Source organism: Protomyctophum parallelum (assembly GCF_964188405.1).
Source record: "Protomyctophum parallelum genome assembly, chromosome: 3".
In the NCBI taxonomy this organism is placed as follows: Eukaryota; Metazoa; Chordata; class Actinopteri; order Myctophiformes; family Myctophidae; genus Protomyctophum; species Protomyctophum parallelum.
Genome location: NC_139698.1, coordinates 17,366,444 through 17,389,482, shown reverse-complemented (window position 1 = coordinate 17,389,482; position 23,039 = coordinate 17,366,444). Strand labels below are relative to the sequence as shown.

Sequence of the window (23,039 nt, the reverse complement as noted above, 5' to 3'; positions counted from 1 at the left end):
CCCATTTTTCACAGTTAACTTTTTTGAGCTCTTATTACTCCGTCATACTTTCACTTTGAAACTTCATTTAAACTTTATAATGTTCATCTATCTTTGAACTTTCATTGGTGAAAAAGTTGTTTTGAAAAAGTTTATACTTTTTAAAATATTTAACTTTATTTATAGTTTTTTCCTCCCATTGACAATGTATGGGATTGATCTCTAAATCAACCTCACTTTTGCAGCCTCATTACTCTGGCATACTTTGTCGTAGAAACGTGATTTAAACTTTAGAAAGCTCACACGACTCTGGACTTTTTCGTGGTTCAAACCGTATTCGAATACGTTAAACCGTTTTTCCGAAATCGCAGTTCAATCGCAGGCCGTTTCGCCTAATTAGTGCCAACTTAGAGTGCAGGGCTTCTTTCACTAGAGTGTACAAACAGAAAATCTTTCCTTGAAAATTTACCAAACAAATTGCCGTCCCGGCCAAAATATTCACTTTACACGCATGTTCTTTGGTCATTTTGTAGCCACACATGTCCTCTTTCACACAATGTGACCACCAAAACACAGAGACATACAGAATGTGAACTACGGCCTTTTAAGTGACACAAATACAGTCAATCTGCTCATTGACATCCATTGTAGAAATCTTACGAGGAAATTATCGCGATGACAATTCTTAACTCGCTCTTATAACCACATTTTCGATCGTACCAACACCACAATCGCACATGGTGTACCTCAATATCTCAGGCCACTCACAGCGAAAGAATTATTTGCATTCGACTTTTACTTTTTGCGATAGAGCAATTTGTTCGGGCATAGTTTCCCCCCATTCAAGACCATTCAAGATCAAGACCTTCAAGTTGCGCGCCACTTGTTTGTCTTTTACACTTCCACAGCTGAGACATATAAGAGCTTAATTACAGGGCTGAAATTAAAGTTACAAGATCTCAATGAGTTGCTCTGCGATACCTTGTGGGCTTGTAGGTCTGCTATTTGTGCAATTGGATGGCCTTTACACAGCTCTCGCAAGAGCACGCACGCACGCATGCACGCACGCACACACACACCCTGTCTTCCTATTGGCTGGCCTTTACACAGCTCTCGCAAGTGCACGCACGCACGCACGCACGCACGCACGCACGTATAAAAAAATATTTTCAAAAAAATTAAAAAAAAATAGAAAAATTAAAAAAAATTAAAAAAAATTAAAAAAATGAAAAAAAATGAAAAAAATTAAAAAAAAAATTAAAAAAAATTAAAAAAATTAAAAAAATTAAAAAAATTAAAAAATTTAAAAAAATTAAAAAAAATGGAAAAATTGAAAAAAATTGAAAAAAATTAAAAAAAATGAAAACTTAAAAATTAGCATGTTAGCATTAGCATGTTAGCATGTTAGCATGTTAGCATTAGCATGATAGCATTAGCATGTTAGCATGATAGCATTAGCATGTTAGCATGTTAGCATTAGCATGTTGACATTAGCATGTTAGCATGTTAGCATTAGCATGTTAGCATGTTAGCATTAGCATGTTAGCATGTTAGCATTAGCATGTTAGCATGATAGCATTAGCATGTTAGCATTAGCATGTTAGCATGTTAGCATTAGCATGTTAGCATGTTAGCATTAGCATGTTAGCATGATAGCATTAGCATGTTATCATTAGCATGTTAGCATGTTAGCATTAGCATGTTAGCATGATAGCATTAGCATGTTAGCATTAGCATGTTAGCATGATAGCATTAGCATGTTAGCATTAGCATGTTAGCATGTTAGCATTAGCATGTTAGCATGATAGCATTAGCATGTTATCATTAGCATGTTAGCATGTTAGCATTAGCATGTTAGCATGATAGCATTAGCATGTTAGCATTAGCATGTTAGCATGATAGCATTAGCATGTTAGCATTAGCATGTTAGCATTAGCATGTTAGCATTAGCATGTTAGCATGTTAGCATGATAGCATTAGCATGTTAGCATGTTAGCATGTTAGCATTAGCATGTTAGCATGTTAGCATTAGCATGTTAGCATGTTAGCATTAGCATGTTAGCATGATAGCATTAGCATGTTAGCATGATAGCATTAGCATGTTAGCATTAGCATGTTAGCATTAGCATGTTAGCATTAGCATGTTAGCATTAGCATGTTAGCATTAGCATGATAGCATTAGCATGTTAACATTAGCATGTTAGCATGATAGCATTAGCATGTTAGCATGTTAGCATTAGCATGTTAGCATGTTAGCATTAGCATGTTAGCATTAGCATGATTAAAAAATTAAAAAAAATGAAAAACATTAAAAAATTAAAACTTTAACTTTTTTTTAAACTTGAAAGGAAAAAAATAATAATAAAGAACTTAATATTTTTTATCTTAATATTTTTTTTAAGAAATATCTTAGACCATTATCAATAATCATTGTGTTTATGCTTTTAAAGATAGGCCTATATGCTATTTGAACCTTCTTTTTACATGTAAAAGTATGCTATTTCTGTTAAGCTCATGAATGCTTTTATATGTATACTCCATTGGATTGACTATTTTTTTTCTTTTTTACCTTTTCTTGATTCATCAAGAATACATTGTAAAGCATTATTCATACATTACAAGTCATTAGTAGACAGTAATACTTTACTTACTTTATTCTGCCCCTTTTTGGGCATCATACTACTTCGACATACTTTATTTCCGCTTTATGCAGTTATTTATGCTTAAACTATAGTTTTTACAAATGTTCATACTTTTTTAACTTTTACTTCAGCTTTAATACATTTTCTACTTTTCTTTACAATATGTTACAGTCCAGAAATTTTGATTATGGACTTAGACCACCAATGGTAACACCATTACTCCGGTCCCCGAGTTTCAAACTTGACACGGCAATAACTTTATACAAAGCATTTTACGCGAGCCCACGCAGTTTCTACAGGAACTGCTTTCTAGTTATACTTTATTTATTCTTTATTCCGCCACTTTTTTTGGCGTGTAACTACTTCCACATACTTTATGCTAGAAATTTAGTTCAAACTTCAAACTGTTCAGCTCTTTGCAGTGATGTGTGCTTGTATTTTTATTTTTACAAAGTTTTATACTTTTTATACTTTTTAACTTTTTAACTTTTTTTTACATTCTTTATAGTGAGAGTCGATGGAAGAAAGGTCCCATTTTTCACAGTTAACTTTTTTGAGCTCTTATTACTCCGTCATACTTTCACTTTGAAACTTCATTCAAACTTTATAATGTTCATCTATCTTTGAACTTTCATTGGTGAAAAAGTTGTTTTGAAAAAGTTTATACTTTTTAAAATATTTAACTTTATTTATAGTTTTTCCTCCCATAGACAATGTATGGGATTTATCTCTAAATCAACCTCACTTTTGCAGCCTCATTACTCTGGCATATTTTGTCGTAGAAACGTGATTTAAACTTTAGAAAGCTCACACGACTCTGGACTTTTTCGTGGTTCAAACCGTATTCGAATACGTTAAACGGTTTTTCCGAAATCGCAGTTCAATCGCAGGCCGTTTCGCCTAATTAGTGCCAAGTTAGAGTGCAGGGCTTCTTTCACTAGAGTGTACAAACAGAAAATCTTTCCTTGAAAATTTACCAAACAAATTGCCGTCCCGGCCAAGATATTCACTTTACACGCATGTCCTTTGGTCATTTTGTAGCCACACATGTCCTCTTTCACACAATGTGACCACCAAAACACAGAGACATACAGAATGTGAACTACGGCCTTTTAAGTGACACAAATACAGTCAATCTGCTCATTGACCTCCATAGTAAAATCCTTACGAGGAAATTATCGCGATGACAATTCTTAACTCGCTCTTATAACCACATTTCCGATCGTACCAACACCACAATCGCACATGGTGTACCTCAATATCTCAGGCCACTCACAGCGAAAAAATTATTTGCATTCGACTTTTACTTTTTGCGATAGAGCAATTTGTTCGGGCATAGTTTCCCCCCATTCAGAACCATTGTAAAATAAGAGATCAAGTTGCGCGCCACTTGTTTGTCTTTTACACTTCCACAGCTGAGACATATAAGGGCTTAATTACAGGGCTGAAATTAAAGTTACAAGATCTCAATGAGTTGCTCTGCGATACCTTGTGGGCTTGTAGGTCTGCTATTTGTGCAATTGGATGGCCTTTACACAGCTCTCGCAAGAGCACGCACGCACGCATGCACGCACGCACACACACACCCTGTCTTCCTATTGGCTGGCCTTTACACAGCTCTCGCAAGTGCACGCACGCACGCACGCACGCACGCACACACACACACACACACACGTTTATAAAAAAATATTTTCAAAAAAATAAAAAAATAATAAAAAAATTAAAAAAACTTTAAAAAAATTAAAAAAAAATAAAAAAAAATAAAAAAAAATAAAAAAAATGAAAACAAATTAAAAAAATTAAAAAAATTAAAAAAATTAAAAAAATTAAAAAAATTAAAAAAATGGAAAAATTGAAAAAAATTGAAAAAAATGAAAACTTAAAAATTAGCATGTTAGCATTAGCATGTTAGCATGTTAGCATGTTAGCATTAGCATGATAGCATTAGCATGTTAGCATGATAGCATTAGCATGTTAGCATGTTAGCATTAGCATGTTGACATTAGCATGTTAGCATGTTAGCATGATAGCATTAGCATGTTAGCATGTTAGCATTAGCATGTTAGCATTAGCATGTTAGCATGTTAGCATTAGCATGTTAGCATTAGCATGTTAACATTAGCATGTTAGCATGTTAGCATGTTAGCATTAGCATGTTAGCATCTTAGCATTAGCATGTTAGCATTAGCATGATTAAAACATTAAAAAATTAAAAAAAATTAAAAACATTAAAAAATTAAAACTTTAACTTTTTTTTAAACTTAAAAGGAAAAAAATAATAATAAAGAACTTAATATTTTTTATCTTAATATTTTTTTTAAGAAATATCTTAGACCATTATCAATAATCATTGTGTTTATGCTTTTAAAGATAGGCCTATATGCTATTTGAACCTTCTATTTACATGTAAAAGTATGCTATTTCTGTTAAGCTCATGAATGCTTTTATATGTATACTCCATTGGATTGACTATTTTTTTTCTTTTTTACCTTTTCTTGATTCATCAAGAATACATTGTAAAGCATTATTCATACATTACAAATCATTAGTAGACAGTAATACTTTACTTACTTTATTCTGCCACTTTTTGGGCATCGTACTACTTCCACATACTTTATTCCGCTTTATGCAGTTATTTATGCTTATTCTTTTTACAGATTTTTATACATTCTTTTTTCAACTTTTCCTTCGGCTTTAATACATTTTCTACTGTACATTATATACATTGCGTCTTTTGGCGAGCCCACGCAGTTTCTGCAGGGAACTGCCTTTCTAGTTATTAATAATGTTATTATTATAGATAAACTTTATTTTGTCCCGTTATACCTCCCACAGTTTTTGTCGCGCGCACTCGAGCCATATGTCAAAACGACGGGCTACATCGGGAATCGTGTGCGTGTATTGGGATAAGACATTTGTTGGATAGTTTAATTGATATGAATTAATTAGTGCATTAAATTTCCCCATAGACATGAATGGGAAAATGCAAAAACTCACTTTCAAGTATTTTTTCCTCTGAGACCGTAAGGGCTATACTTACAAGACTTGGAGGAGAGATTCATAATAATTACTAAAATTAATTACCTTAGAAGTATAACGTTCTGCCTCATGGTGGCGCTATAACAGCCAACTTTACCTTTTGGGGTATAACTCTTGAACCGTAGGTCGTAAAATCAAAAATATTTTTTCCCTGGATTCCTTGGGTCATGACGCATCTCCCCATATAGGCCCCGCCCATTTGCGTCTAGATAGATTTCCCGCCATTTTGAATTTTGTTCAAAACACACTTTTTGCTCCTCCTCCTACAGATTTTGTCCAAATTTCACAAGAATCGGTACACATGATCTCCGGACCTATCCCATTAAAACAGCACAGTCAGAATTTAGATCTTCTGTATCGTTCGGCCGTAATCGTCTTCCGAAGTTAGTGGGAGGGGCCTACTTTACAAAACAAGCCACAATTCACGCACGGAATGTCCGATCCATCCCAAATCTGAATCACATGTCGAGGGTGGCTTAATCAACGCAGAGCCAAAAGCGATTCCATTTTCGACGGGTGCGATGTGGGCAACCACACTTTGCAATTTCCCGGAATTGCCTCTTTCTAGTTCTTTTTATTTCACTGTAGTCTTTTTTTTGTCACTTTATACCTCCCACACTGTACGCTGCATATTGAGCCATATGTCAAATTGACCGGAAAAATCGGGAATCGTGTGCTTGTATTTTGTTAAGAGAAATGTTGTATAGTTTAATTGATATGAATTTATTAGTGAATTAAATTTCCCCATTGACATGAATGGGAAAAGGCAAAAAATCACATTCAAGTATTTTTTCCTCGGAGACTGTAATCACTATAGTTACAAAACTTTTAGGGATATTTCTTAATTATGACTAAAATTAATTAAAATTATAATTTTATAGGTCGGCCTCATGGTGGCGCTATAACAGCCCACTTTACCTTTTGGCTTATAACTCTTGAACCGTAGTTCGTAAAATCAAAATTATTTTTTCCCTGGATTCCTTGGGTCATGACGCATCTCCCCATATAGGCCACGCCCATTTCCGCCATGATGGATTTTCCGCCATTTTGAATTTTGTCCAAAACAAACTTTTTGCTTTTCCTCCTACATATTTCGTCCAAATCTCACAGAAATCGGCACACATGATCTCTGGACATATCCGATTAAAACACCAGATGCAGAATTTTGGTAGTGCGTATCGTTCGGCCGTAATCGTCTTCCGAAGTTAGTAGGAGGGGCCTGTATCACAAAAATGCCATAAATCACGAACGGAATGTCCAATCCATCCCAAATTTGAATCACATGTCCGGGGTGGTTCAATCAACCAAGTTCTAAAAGCAATTCCATTTTCATCCATAGGGGGCGCCGCAAATGCGAGAAATGTAACCGTTTGTCGCAAAAACATGAATTTCGGGGGTTAAATCCCCTCCGAATTACTTACGCATGATCTAAGGCGTGACTTGAAATTGTAATTGGCTGGCAATACTAGTGGGAGGGGCATATGTAAGCCACTGCGGCAACCACACTCTGCAATTTTTTAAAATTGCGAATTTTCTAGTTTATATACTGTATATGGAGTAGTGTTTCAGGCAATGCCCAAATATGGAGTGTTGTAATGTCAGAACAGCTCCATATATGGAGAGGTTCTAGACAACCGTGTCACTGTACTCCCTGCAGGGGGGGGGGGGGGGCATGGGGAGAGTGGAGGCATAATGGTCCAGGGGTTTGTCAAGAGTTATAGTAGCTGATACAATGGTTGCAAAACTTGAACACAGACAGTTGCCCTATACAGAGAATCATGTCTATAAGGAAAGAGACATCTCTGAAGCATATATGAGAGAGAGAGAGAGAGAGAGAGAGAGAGAGAGAGACAGAGAGACAGAGAGACAGACACGAGTAGTTTACATGAGCTTGTGCTGCTGCTGAGCACCAAAACCTAATTCCAAACTTGGCTGAAACACATTGGGCTCTCTGTTGAGTCAGTGTGTTGTGCACAGGCACGCTTGTCTGTCTGTCTGTCTGTCTGTATCTCTCTCTCTCTCTCTCTCTCTCTCTCTCTCTCTCTCTGTCTCTGTGTGTGTGTGTGTGTGTGTGTGTGTGTGTGTGTGTGTGTCTTTACCTTGTCATCCAGTTTTCTTGCACTGAAGGACAGCTCGATGTAGTCATCATTACCTGTCAGTTCCTCTGCTGAGATCTGCACGCATGCACGCACGCACGCACGCACGCACACACGCACACACGCACACACACACACACACACACACACACACACACACACACACACACACACACACACACACACACACACACACACGCACAATATTATAGATGATTGGTGCTGCCCTTAGGGCAAATGTACAGACCAGTGCCGGATTGGCAAACACCTCCATAGCCTCCATAGAAAATCGTTTGATGAATCTTGTTGCCATCCAATATATCATACATTCCAATATCAACATACAGTACACTTTAATGATACCACACAAAAAAAATAATCCAATATAATTTGATTGTCCGAAAATAACCTCCTCCCTCCTTTTTTAATATATTCTGTCACATTGTTATAATGATCATTAGACTCCCCTGTCCCAGAGTTCAGACTTTTAATGAAGCATGAAGCATGTAGAATGTAATTTACATACAAATGTGAGGGACTTCATTTATTTGACATTTGTTTAACCCATTTAGACCTGAATACGATTCTATACAAATGCCTTATCCTGTTCTCATGTTTCTATGTCAGTCGTTCTGATTATTTTAAACCCCAAATCCTCCCTCTCTCTCTGACACTTATGCCAGTGATCGCCCTCCTTTGTGCCAATGTTGGCAGCCGTGCCAAAGGTTGCCTACCCCATGTGAATATATTAATAAGTAAGGATTAATAAGTAAGGATTCTTCCTTTTTAAAGCCAGCTACATCATTATATTTATGCCTTTAAATGTGCTGTAAGTCAGTGGTTCCCAAACTTTTTTCATTGTCAAGGACCCCCAAATTGAGACTAATTATTATAGCCCCATTTGAAAAGATATGCCAGGGACCCCCATAAGAGAAGATGTGTGTACGGCTCTAGCAGTAATTCTCAACCCGTTTAATTTCAAGGACCCCCAGTGTGACATGCATTAGTCTACAGACCCCCCATTTAATGCAATTTATACCTCTGGGACACCCCTGGTAATTTAACTCTGAGAGTGTATACAAATGGAACCAAATGGACCCGCAGAGTTACAGAACCATAAGGGTCTATTTGGTTCCAAACTATCATTTAGCTGCAGGGGACCCCCTGGAACTCCCTCGAGGAACCCTGGGGGTCCCCGTAGCCCACTGTTGGGAAGCACTGCTGCTAAGTAATATGTTGTTGTTAAAACGAGTCTTAAATAGCTCTGCGTTCTGAGAGCAATCATTGCTATAGATTGTTCGATAACAGGGATCTCTCCATCTCTGAAAATACATGTTCAGGTCAGTAAACCCATTGAGTCAAATCTGGTTATATATACTCATTGAAAACACTCATCTTTGCTATAGTCAGTAGTCACTGATATTGTCCTTTTAATGGGTGAGGGGGGACCATTTTTTCCATTACCATTTAATCTCGTTTACTTTTTTATATATTATATTTTATATTATTGTTTTTATTTGGAAGTGAAATATATCCCTTTTAACAATTAACTTGCTGCGATGCATTCAAGGGACCCCACTGTGTGAAGGGAACCTCGGACAGACAGACAGACAGACAGACAGACAGACAGACAGACAGACAGACAGACAGACAGACAGACAGACAGACAGACAGACAGACAGACAGGTACCGTGATGATAGTCTTTCCCACAGTGCCTCCTGGTCTGAGCAGTGCTTTGGATAGCTTCCTCTGGGAGATAATCTGAATGTAAACAGACAAGAAAGAGAAGTGTTTGCATTACATTACATTGATTGATTAAACACTTTATTAGTTAAAGACGTAAACAGCACAGAGATACAGTAACATTTGGGCAAAAAGGAAGACATGCAAAAGTCCATTGTGTTCCTATTATGTATAGGAAACTGTACTGTTGCGGAGCAGAAATCACTACAGAGGGTGGTGAAAACTGCGGCGCGTATCATAGGCTCTTCGCTGTCAACAATTGAGTCCATCTACAAGCAGCGCTGCCTGTCTAAGGCCCTTTGTATCATTAAGGATGCCTCCCACGTTCCCACCCCAACAACACACTGTCCCACCCCTCCCATTCACACAGGAGAAAGGGCTACAGATGCCTCAAGACTTCAACCACCAGCTCCAGAAACAGCTTCTTTCCCTCGGTCATTATCCGCTTGAACTCTTTAACCAAATGATAGTATACCTTAAACCCATAAACTGTATTGTTCTTACTGTTTTTACTCTTGCCACTACTAACAACGTTTGCATTACTATGATTGCCTTTTTTGTATTGCATTTGGATTGATGCCAACAGATTGATTTCGTTGTACACTGTGTCCAATGACAAAATACAATCGATCGATCCATCCATCCATATGTATTCAGTGTGACATGCATTGATGTACACATGCATTGATGTACACATCAATGCATGTCAATCAAAACATAATAGCCTACAAATAGACTTACAGATGAGAAGGGGGAAACAGGAAAAACAAGGTGGCAGTGTATGTCCCCTCATATATACATAGCAAGGTGAAATAATCTAATTATGATACGTAGCTTGCGGAGTTAGTTCAGTCAGATATACTCGAGGAGCTCATGCAGTGTTATTATGCAAGACCCACACATCAGCTGACCAATTGGGCAGGGTATTTAAGCTCACCTATAAATCTGGATTATTCCTGCGTTCCATCATCTGCATATATGCGTTCCTGTTGTTATGTAATTCTATAATAAATTGTTCAATCTCAATTTGTGAGTTACCTGACTGAACTGTCTTCACTTGTAACTTGCAAGTATATCTTGTAATAGGAGTTTTAAGATGAGAATACGATCCACCTGTTGGTTGTCTGTTAGATGACCTATTCCTGACCTATTCTTCTTAAGACCCATGTTTGACCATGCCCACTCACTACTGACCACACCTCCAATGTATTCTCTGCTCTCATTGTGTATAAAAGAGAGAAACGTAAAGGGCTCTGGCGGCTTGCATATACGTGCTCCTCCCTGGGCTGGTACAGACCAATCCTTGTAATAAAAGTATCATTGTTTCAGTCCACTCTCTACCTTGATTATTTCCTAAAAGACTCTGATGTGTGTTGAAATAATCCACTACACCCTCTCACTAAGTTGGCCATTGAAGGTGACACGGGTTGGGAAAGCATGCCTGACGAGGCAGAGATGTGAAATGCTCAGACTGTGGAACTGCCTCACCCCACTGCCAGACGAGAGGCTTATATGAAAACCAATTGGAATAGAAGCTGTATCATCCATGGATAACAGAGAGGTCTCCTCAATTTTCTCACTATCTGATTCAAATGTATATTTTATGAATAACCTTCATTGTATATCAATGCAGTCCGACATGAATTGTCACTGTTACTCCATTGCTATCAGGAGCAATGGAGGGTGGACATTCAGGGGGAAAAAAGCAACTTATATTAAAATTAAAGAGGACTATATCACTGAACCCTATGTTGCTTTTAATTTAAAGAGATGCCAGTGGTCCAATTTGTGCTCAGTTCAAATCTGGTGCATTACCAGCGGTGGAAAGTAAGTAAGTATTGTACTTTACTTAAAAAAATAAAAAAATAAAAAACGAAATGGAAATGGAAATTCCCGCTGACTTATGCTGTCTATGGGGACACAGATTTTACAACGTAAATATCTCGGATTCTTCCTTTTAGACCAAAAACAATTAGCTTGATTTGCGTCTCATTTCAAAACAAAAAAAACCCGGGGGGGCATCCTTTTGTCCGACAACTCATAGGCCCGACGGGGCAATGCTCCGAGGTGCGCTGCGGGTCGGGAGAGGGTTGCGGTTAGGTTTAGGTGTCTGCCCCGGGGGAGGTTAGGGTTAGGGTGAGGGAGGAGGTAGGTTGTCGTTCGGACCAATGATCCGTCGGATGAAAGTACTGCACTCCTTATTCCTAGCTTACAAAAAGTATGTTTTTCGCGGGACATGTTAGTTTGTTACATAGCAAATTTTTACTTCCTGACTCTCGGTTTCCGGCCAAATCGGCTTTTTTTATTTAAGAGTCTCGTCTAAGAGACAGCTGTCTCCTCGGTGTCTCCTCGGTGTCTCCTGTGTGTCGCACGGCTCAAAATAAATGTTCAATGGGAGTCACGTGGTTTTGACGAGACAAACTTGCTGTTTGCAAACTGTTTTCTGCCCTCCTCCCCCCCCCATGGAACAAGGTTATCTCGTCAAACCACGACCACGTGACTCCCATTGAAAATGAATTGCGAGCCGTGCGACAAACAGAAGACACCGAAGAGTCTCTTAGGTGTGAACGGCCCCATAGAGTAACACGTGTGGCGCTCTGAGCCAACCACCAGATGTCGCTGTGGCACGAATGAGTTCAGTAAAAAACATTTGAGTCGGCTACTTTTTCCCCCACCACTGTGCAGTTACCTCTGGCAGTTGAGGTGGTGGTGAGATATGCTGGCATTCTGAGGAGCAGCGACTTTGTGTTCTTTGTGACCTGGGAGTTGTATTGTATGGAGGATGAGTTTCATTGTTCCACTGTATTAGAAGAAGACAATTCAGGATAGGAACCCCTATTTGTTTTGCCTGTTACTAAGGAAAATGCATAAAGAAAGACATGGCAAAACCTTCTTAGATCTGCTATCTACAAAGGATTTTATTTGACCTTTTATAACTTGTGAAATGAGACCTTCTGCATAATGAGTATGCACTTTTACTTTTGGTATACTTTGAAGTACATTCAGTACATTCAGTTAACAGGCAATTATGGGCACTAGATTTGCCCGTAAACCTCAAGTTTATCAGGCATATACAGTAATATACGGTAATGATGTGATTACAATTCGGGAGTTTGTTGGAAAGTTTCCTGTAATATACACATCCGTATTCCATGCTTTTTGCGGAGTAGTACTCCTTACACCACTGATACACCCCGACTGCTTCTAAAGGGATCCCAGCATGCATTGCACTTACAGTAAAGAGACACAGCATTGATCATGAGATCAAACTGTTTGGTGAGTGAGAATGAATGGATCTGAGGTTCTGAGGATCGGACGCTTGATGTTCTTTCACTGCGTGGCAACGTCGGAGGCAGTCGATGCATTGTATCAACCCATCAAACAAACTCGGACCCCTTTTGGTGTTTTAGACATTCTGTTATACTTTAGCTGTTGAAAAATAGCAGATCTACAAACTGCTTGTAGGTCTGCTATTTTTGAAAAATCTTTGAATGTATGTTATTCTTTCAGAGTGAACGTTTTTATCTCAAATCTTTGCTTCTGCGAGGTTCCTGGAACATTGCATTTTCAGATGGGGGTCGGTGGCCAATTACATATCATTTTTGGGGTCCTTGACATGACATTTGCACCACTGATACAGAAACATGAGGTTTTTCAGAAAATTGTCATAATTTAGAAGACATTTTTTAAATGTCCACGTCAGGCCTAAATGGGTTAACACATTCAGGCCGTAGGACGTGTACAAACTAGTGATGGGTTGTTTATAGATTAATCGTCATCGGCTCGATTAATCAATCAGACCGATTAATTAATCAGTCCGATTAATCGGTCTGTCTTTACAGATAAACAAGCCCAAAGTAACAGCTTGAACAGATCTACAAGCTCACAATATTAAATATAAAGGTATGTAAGTTAAATCTGACTTGCCTATATATATAAGACTGCAGTGCAGATACCCTGTTACGTGTATTTTTCAGAATGTTATTATTATACATTTTCGATACAGAATGAGATCATATCGATGATATCGGTTATCGGCCATAACGGCAATTCATTATATTGGATATATCGATATCGGCCAAAATGTCTCATCGGCACATTCCTAGTACAAACGCCATATCTGATCCAACTGTATAGATTCCAGTGGACACACGTCATAGCGCTTTTTTTATTGATATCAAACAAAAAATAAAATGTCAGATTTCTTTTTATTTTTTGGTTGGCCTCGTTTTCTTTTATTCCTCCTTTTTTATCCCATTCTGGGCGGGAGCCCATTTTGGTGTTAGCACTATGTTATGCTTTAAATATTGAAAAATAGCAGATCTACAAGCTCATAGCGCGCTACCGAGTGGCGCGCTACGAGCTTGTAGGTCTGCTTTTTTTGAAAAATCGAAGACACTTTTAGAATCTGATCTCAGGTCAGAATGGGTTAATAATTAAACTGTCAGGATGTAATAGACATTTTTTGAATCTGATCTCAGGTCAGAATATTCTGCACCATACTCCTTGCTGTTTCGCGCATGCACGCTGCCGCTCACTTCCTTGTTTACGGCTCAGAAAGCCGACAGCCCTTTAGACGAATATTAGACGTCTAGTAGACAAAGAAATGCTCAGTGGGATGGACGAACGCTCTACGTTAGACGCCATGCTGCCGCCCACTCTTTTGCTATAGTGCATTGTTGGACTTCGCCCGCCTGCAGTGCTGCAGTTCCAGCATTGGCCAGAGTGTTAGGGGGATGGCTTCACCGTTCCCCATGTGCCCCGGGGGGGCCTGTGTATAGGAGAGGTGCCATGGATGTTTATTCATCCATGGAAAGAGGGAATTGGACGAGACTCAGTTTGGTGATGGTTAACCCATTCTGAACGGGAAAATTATGTTATACTTTAGCTATTGAAAAATAGCAGATCTACAAGCTCATAGCGCGGCACCGAGTGCCGCCCTATGAGCTTGTAGGTCTGCTATTTTGTTTTATCGTCAAAATGTGATCTTTGAATATTTATTCCTTCAGAGAGAACGTTTTTAACTCAAATCTTTGCTTCTGGGGGAGGTTCCTGCAGGAACAACATATTTTCAGATGGGGGTCGGCAGCCAATTCGTAGAATCTGATGTATCGGGTCGAAATGGGTTAAAAGGGACACCTGCGCTTTACTCCTGATGACGGTCCCTCATGGCTCATTGAAACACTGACGAGTGAATGGGTCTTTCTTCTAATCTGCTGCCACTGCTGCTGTTCAATCAATCTCTCCCTCTCTCTCTCTCTCTCTCTCTCTCTCTCTCTCTCTCTCTCTCTCTCTCTCTCTCTCTCTCTCTCTCTCTCTCTCTCTCCCTCCTGTGTGTGTGTCAATAAAAGAAAGGGATATGGAAGGGAAAAGAGAGAGAGAGAGAGAAAATCATAGACAGTCAAAGATAATAAGTGTCATAGTGTATAAGATCATTGCATTGCAATACAGATAATACTTGAAGCTTAGTATTATTTTATATTATGTGACCGACTCGACACCGGGCACACGCCGCGCTCCCTGTGGGGTGTGTGGAACACGCCTGTCGAATTTGAAGCCGGTTGCATGGGCCGAACGGAGTTATGAGGGCTACAGAATCAATGAAGTACACGCACAAACGCACGCACGCACGCACGCACGCACGCACGCACGCACGCACGCACACACGCACGCACACACACACACACACACACACACACACACACACACACACACACACACACACACACACACACACACACACACACACACACACACACACACACTGTGCTGTCCATGGTGCTGAAGCTTATAGTTATGTTATGTACATAGGTGAGTGCTGTCCATGGTGCTGAAGCTTATAGTTATGTTATCTACATAGGTGAGTGCTGTTCATGGTGCTGAAGCTGTGATGTACATAGGTGAGTGCTGTCCATGGTGCTGAAGCTTATAGTTATGTTATGTACATAGGTGAGTGCTGTCCATGGTGCTGAAGCTGTTATGTACATAGGTGAGTGCTGTCCATGGTGCTGAAGCTGTTATGTACATAGGTGAGTGCTGTCCATGGTGCTGAAGCTGTGATCTACATAGGTGAGTGCTGTCCATGGTGCTGAAGCTGTGATCTACATAGGTGAGTGCTGTCCATGGTGCTGAAGCTGTTATGTACATAGGTGAGTGCTGTCACCTGACAGGACAGAGGGAGAGGGAAACGGGGGTCTTTAGGTCCTTTTTTAATAGTAATATAAAACGCTGTATCGTTCACTTCCTCGTTTCGACAAAACGGTCTATTCTCTCTGCATCTATGGAAAAGTAAGTGTTAACTTGTCTCCGCTGTTGAGAAGTCGCTTGTCGGTATACCTTCCGGGTATCCACGGGTATACCAGCCGGGTACCCGTTGGTGTTACATAGCAGCAATGATAGGAGAGCCATTCAAATAAATACCATCCACTGCAATGGAAAGCAGAAATCCATTCTGTCTTGCTCGTTAAGGGTTCCAGAAACTTTTAGCTTTTTCTCTGTCGTCACAAACTTTGTCTATATCTAAGGCTCTGGTGGGGAGGTGCTGACCACGGGAGACAAAGTTGAAATAGGAAGGAGAGGTCGCACAAAAAAAATATATATTAGGATACCAACGTTTCGGCAAAACCAAAACTCTTCTTCGGGGTGTGATGTGGTTTGTTATAGCTACCTCAGTGTGGTGCAAAAAAAGAAAGGATAAAAAAACTGACTATGAATTCAGTATAGTGTGCAGACATCAGAGGAGAAAAAAAGCCATTTTGTCCCCAGGATGATGAAAAGAGAAGGGCCCTTGCGGTCACAGACAGCCTGTCCCCAGATGACAGCCAGATGAAGAGGCCGCACGGTCACAGAAATGACAGAAAATATGTCCCAGTGAATCCAATGTTCCCATTATTAAGACCTACAAATACCTTCTAATTCAGTGGTTCTCAAACCATTTTTGTGCCAAAAAGGTCCCCCCCCCCACCAAAGTTATATATATATATATATATATATATATATATATATATATATATATATATATATATATAATATATATATATATATATATATATATATATATATATATAAATAATGTATTAACGGTATATAATTATTATTTATTGTAACAAATTACTCCTTAGAGAAGCACTGTGGATACATAAACTTGACACTTTAGAACCCACTGGCCTCAATGAAGAACTGAGCCTCTCATGTTTTTTATAGACATGCTTTTTTTGACGGTCCCTGAGGTCTTGTGTTTTATTGTAATGTTTTCGTTGTGCCCCTGTATTTTCCCTTTTCTATATATTTGGCCACAAGGCCCTTAATTATGTATGTGCACTGTTTCTATATATTGTTTGTATGGCTTTTATATGGTTGAATCACTGTCAAAAGCAGACCAATGCTAACTTTAAATATGCACTCCGTTTCATTAAGAGACAGGAAAATACAATGCGGGCTGATGCACTTGCAAAGAAACTACAAAATAATAGTTCTACTGATTTCTGGAAAGAAATCAGAACTATTAATAACTGTAAAACATCCCTACCATCAAGTGTCGATGATGCAAGTGGCCCGGAGGACATATGTAATCTGTGGCAGAAGAAATTCTCTGATTTATTTAACTGTATTCCAAGTAACCCTTTCCAAGTTGGCACAGTCGATGTAGATGAGGAGGTGGTTATCACAACACAAGAAATACATGAAGCTGTCCTGAAATTAGACAACAATGGCCTGTGGTCTGGATAACATTGCTGCCGAACACTTGAAATATGCCAGCAGGAAACTGCATATTTTACTTGCCATTTGTTTTGCTGGGTTTTTAGTTCATGGATCACTACCAAAATCCATTTTATCTGTAATTCTAGTGCCCGTCATTAAGGACAAGGTGGGTAAGCTGAATAGCTCTGAGAACTACAGGCCAATAGCTCTAGCCAGCATTTTATCTAAGGTACTGGAAAGAGTTCTCCTCAGTAGGCTGGAGCAGTATTTACTGAAAGCTGATAATCAGTTTGGTTTCAAACAGAAACATGGCACTGACATGTGTATCTTTGCGCTCAAGGAGATATTGGACAAATATGCAAGTCAAAACACCACAGTATTTACATGTTTTATTGATGCTTCTAAAGCTTTTGACAGAGTCAATCATTGTAAACTTTTTAACAAGTTATATTTGCGAGGGGCCCCTAGATGTGTAATAAGGATTCTGGTTTACTGGTATGCACACCAGACTATGCTGGTTAAATGGGGTAACTCCATTTCCGCTCCATTCCATGTGACCAATGGGGTAAGGCAAGGCAGCATTTTATCTCCTTTCCTTTTTAATGTTTTTATGGACGATTTATCTGTACAGTTGAATGCCTGTAAAACAGGGTGTATCATTGGTGACTGTTTCATCAACCACCTCATGTTTGCAGATGACTTGGTGGTTCTATGCCCATATAGTGCTGGTCTCCAGCAGTTACTAAAAGTGTGCTCACAGTACGGCCTCGATTTTGATGTGAAGTACAACGCAAAAAAGAGCATAACTCTGATTGTGAGAAGTAGGGAAGACAGTAAGCTGGTATTTCCTGATTTCTACCTGTCTGGAATGGCATTAAAATAATGCAAAGAGACCAAATATCTAGGTCATTTTATAACAAATGACCTATCTGATGATAGAGATATCTTTAGACAGCGGCGTAAACTGTATGCTCAAGCCAACACACTCATACGCAAGTTTAATTTCTGCTCTGTTCCTGTGAAAATCTCACTTTTTAAAGCTTATTGTACTCCGCTGTACACTGCCCACTTGTGGCGACACTACAAAAATGGCAGCCTGCAAAAAATGACAGTGGCATATAATGACTGCATGAGACTGCTGCTCAAAGCCCCAAGATGCTGTAGTGCCAGTCAAATGTTTGTAGAAATAAATGTACCCACTTGCCCTGCTGTGCTACGAAACCTGATGTATAGATTTATGTGCAGGTTAACAGACTCTGAGAACAGCATCATTGCATCACTTTCTAACCCTGCTAAGAGCTCTGTCAGGCTGCCATCTAAGCTGTGGAGCCACTGGCGTTCTAGCCTGTATGTACAGAGATAAGTCCCCCCTGTTTGTTTGTTTATGCTTTGTTTGTTTTATTTATAGTTTGTTTACTTTTGTGTTTTTATGTTTTATGTGTTCTGCCCTATGGACCCCCCTGTGAGTGTCTTGAATAAAGTTTGAATTGAATTGAATTGTTGTACTTTATTTTACTTACTTGTAAAACAGCGTTTTTTTCCATAGCCATACTCTTATCTGTTTAGACTGCTGGCAGTAAATGGTTATATCATGTAACATGGCCCGTTGTCATTGGCTCATTGATAGCCCAGCCCTTACCTACTCTGTACCTAAAGACATGCCCAAATGCTGCCACCTCTATGACTCTGATGAAGACCGCACAGGTCGAAACATTAGTCGTTCTGCATACTTAGCACCTAATACAAATACAAATGTCCGTGCTGCTCCTTCTGCTGCTCATGTTCTTGTACCTGTGAAGCACCCGATCAGCCGTTCCAGGCTTGAGGCGCGTTGGCAGACTCCCTTTGTTTGCATTGTTCCCGGCTTTCATTGTCTCCACCAGGCCGAAAGGCATGGGGAGAGAGTATGTTTTACACTCCGTCCGTCCGTCCGTCCGTCCGTCCGTCCGTCCATCTGCATACAGCTGATCTCAGGCACCGTTGGCCCGGCCGATGCCAAACATGTGTACACACACTCCCTGGATGCCAACGACGAACCTCTGCCCCAATTTGTCCGCAAGAGCCTATTATAGCGCCACCATCAGGCCGATTTTAGCAAAACACATTTCTCCGGCCGTACTCAGTTTATTCAGTTAAAATCATGCACATCCCCCCCCCCCCCCATTTCCTCTGGTGTCACCCAGGGCTCTGTTCTTGGCCCCATCATATTCATCATCTACCTCCTCCCCCTTGGACAGATTTTCCGTAAATATAACATCAATTTCCACTGCTACGCGGACGACACCCAGCTCCACGTCTCCCCCAAAGCCTCTTCCCACCCTCCTCCCTCCGTTCCTGCTTACAGGAAATCAAATCCAAGTTCACGTCTAACTCATCATTAACAGGTGATCTGTCCAATGCCAGACAACCAGCGACTATTAACATATTTAATCTCTGCATTTGAATGCTTTGTCTCTATAGACAATGCATTCAAATGCAGAGATTAAATTCTTCATTCACTATTGAATGAAGCACCAGCCATCATCATTTAGCCTGCATCAGGAGCAACACATGTTTCTGCACACAGGCCTACACATTACACAATGGGCTATGAGACTAAGAGGATTTGACAATATACTAATTTGTTGTTAGGCCTTGACCAGTTTTGTACAGAAACCAGACCACTGTCACTGTCTTATATACTAAAGTGGAAACAAATTGAACTTACATTGCACCTTAATAAATTATTAATAAAAGTACAGGGGATGTGGTAGTATACTGTTAAAGAGAAGGCTAAATATGAAGGCTTGTGTACTATTTATGAAGACAATCATTTTAGGGGTGGCAGTTTGTGTTTTGGAAAACAAATAGGCCTAACTGTTTTTCTTTGTAAGATGCACTGCATGCATTGCATGTACATAATATCTATAGCATATATATTGTGAACATCAGTCTCCAGTAGGAGTCCCAATGGAGAGTGTTTGGTAGGATCTACTCCTTTGACGTTTTTAAGGTTTATTATAAACCAGCAGTTTTTATGCACCACATATGGGACAACTCCCAGAACACAGCAGGTACTCTTATTTATGTTAAACAGTTAAATACTGTTCTGTTTCCCACTGCATTTGATTGAGTTTGACTGTCTTTCTCTTCTGTGCTGTAATGTTTTGTTATTTAATTTACTTTGTTTCAGTTATTTGTTTCCTGATTTACCAATAACTAAATAATCATATTTTCCCAGAACACAGCAGGTATGCTGGTACTCTTATTTATGTTAAACAGTTAAAGACTGTTCTGTTTCCCACTGCATTTGATTGACTTTCTTTCTCTTCTGTGCTGTAATGTTTTGTTATTTTTATTTATTTTGTTTCCTGATTTACCAATAACTAAATAATCATATTTTCTATATTATATGCTTTGACTCTGAATTTGGATATAGTTAGTTTAATAGATTAATTATACATGAAGCTTACAAAGCAATCTCAGTTAGCAGTTAATTTCTAGAATGTTGCATAGAGCATCGTCTGGGGGAGGAGTCAGATAGGGGTATAGCACATGCAGCAGTTTGTTAGGTTGTGATTGGTGGAGACTTGATTCTATTGTTCCACTCTTTGGCCAATCAACACCAAGCAGTTAGTGGTTCCACCTCAGGCTCTCTAGTATAAGAAGAGTTTGTATAGTTGTCAGTTCTCCACAACTCCTCCAGGATATCAATCAGTTCTGATCTCATCTGATTGTGGACTCCAGACTTCAGCTGAAGATGAACTCTAACAATGCCACCATGAACAGTTCTGCTCAACAGGGAGGACCCAATGATCACCAAGACCTCTGTAAGTTACTAACTGTCTATATGGATATACACTATGTCATAAATAGTCATGTGTATTTGTTTTATGTATTTATTTGAACTATAAATGGATGCTAATGTAACTAATGTATTTTTATCCAATTAAGTGTTGCATCATCATCCTGGTTTACCTGTTCTATCAGAGGTGAATGAACAAAGAATCTTGGCTAAGCAAAAACACCATTGCTGTGATCAGTGTGGTAAACGCTTCCCTGGAATGTCCAGCCTAAAATACACCAGAGAATCCACACTGGAGAGAAACCATATGGATGTGATCAATGTGGACAACACTTCTCTGACAAGTCCACCCTGAAAAAACACCAGAGAATTCACACTGGAGAGAAACCCTATGGATGTGATCAGTGTGGACAACACTTCTCTGACAAGTCCACCCTGAAAAAACACCAGAGAATTCACACTGGAGAGAAACCCTATGGATGTGATCAGTGTGGACAACACTTCTCTGACAAGTCGACCCTGAAAAAACACCAGATAATTCACACTGGAGAGAAACCCTATGGATGTGATCAGTGTGGACAACACTTCTCTCAAATGGCACACCTTAAAAGGCACCAGAAAATTTACATTGGAGAGAAACCCTATGGATGTGATCAGTGTGGACAACACTTCTCTCAAATGGCAAACCTTAAAAGGCACCAGAAAATTCACACTGGAGAGAAACCCTATGGATGTGATCAGTGTGGACAACACTTCTCTCAAATTGCAACCCTTAAAATACACCATCGAATTCACACTGGAGAGAAACCCTATGGATGTGATCAGTGTGGACAACACTTCTCTCAAATGGCACACCTTAAAAGCCACCAGAGAATTCACACTGGAGAGAAAGCCAAACAATTGTGATGCATGCTTTTAGTAATTCAAATAATGTAGAAGTTCACAGGGTTGTACACACTCTCTAGAATGGCACACCTACAATTGGTGCATAACATCGTATGTAACTAAAGTAGGCTAATATGTTCTTAAATAAACAATAGAGCCCAGGCCGTAATTCCCTCTTAATATTACTGTTGATCAATTGTACTTTTAACACAATTCACATTATGAAACAGTAAAAATGATGTTAGTGAAGTAGGTATGGAGGCATGGGAAGACCTCTGTTACTGAACAAACAATATAGCAAAATTCACATTTTAACAAAACAAACCCCTACAGCACCTTTAACATTCCACAAAGGAAGTTCTGTAGTTCTGCTGAAACTCACCAGAGTCAAAGAAGACAATCAGCTTACAAAGCAATCTCAGTTAGCAATTAATTTCTAGAATGTTGCATAAAAATGTCAATCAATCAACCAGAGTTTGTTCGTGCTTCATACAAAAATATAGAATAGGCCTACTACAAGTTATTTTAGTTACTCAACCACTAAACAAACAAACAAACAAACAAACACAAACAAACAAACCTAGCCTATATATTACCTTTCTATATAATGTTTCTATATGTTACCTTTCTTAGTACAGACTTAAAATGTACACAAAGTATTTGCACATTAAGTTTCTGCTGGGTCTCTCTCAGCTTCCATCATGTATCCATTTGTATTAAGAACAACAAATTTGTACCGCTGTAACTTTTATGTATGAAGTACAAGTAAAGTATTTTCAACTTTTGAGTGAGGTTTCCTGTCCATTTAATGTTATGCGTACCCTTTACCCCTAGACTAATTGGTGCATAACATCGTATGCAACTAAAATAGGCTAATATGTTCTTAAATAAACAATAGAGCCCAGGCCGTAATTCCCTCTTCATATTACTGTTGATCAATTGTACTTTTAACACAATTCACATTATGAAACAGTAAAAATGATGTTAGTGAAGTAGGTATGGAGGCATGGGAAGACCTCTGATACTGAATATAGCAAAATGTACTAGAGCCATTTTAACAAAACAAACCCCTACAGCACCTTTAACATTTCACAAAGGAAGTTCTGAAAACTCACCAGAGTCAAAGAGGTGTAAACTGGTCTCAGTTCATCCATAATGTGATCATTAAC

At 39.1% G+C, this 23,039-nt stretch overlaps 1 protein-coding gene across 1 annotated transcript in view; it reads right to left on the bottom strand.

Moving 5' to 3' along the window:
• Positions 1–23,039, bottom strand: part of cpne4a (copine IVa) — a gene marked incomplete at its 3' end in the record, with an annotated part of 235,482 nt that overhangs the window by 131,353 nt on the left and 81,090 nt on the right. The window contains 2 exon segments of the mRNA XM_083761970.1: positions 7,760–7,834; positions 9,447–9,518. Coding sequence (XP_083618096.1) covers positions 7,760–7,834; positions 9,447–9,518 — 147 coding nt within the window.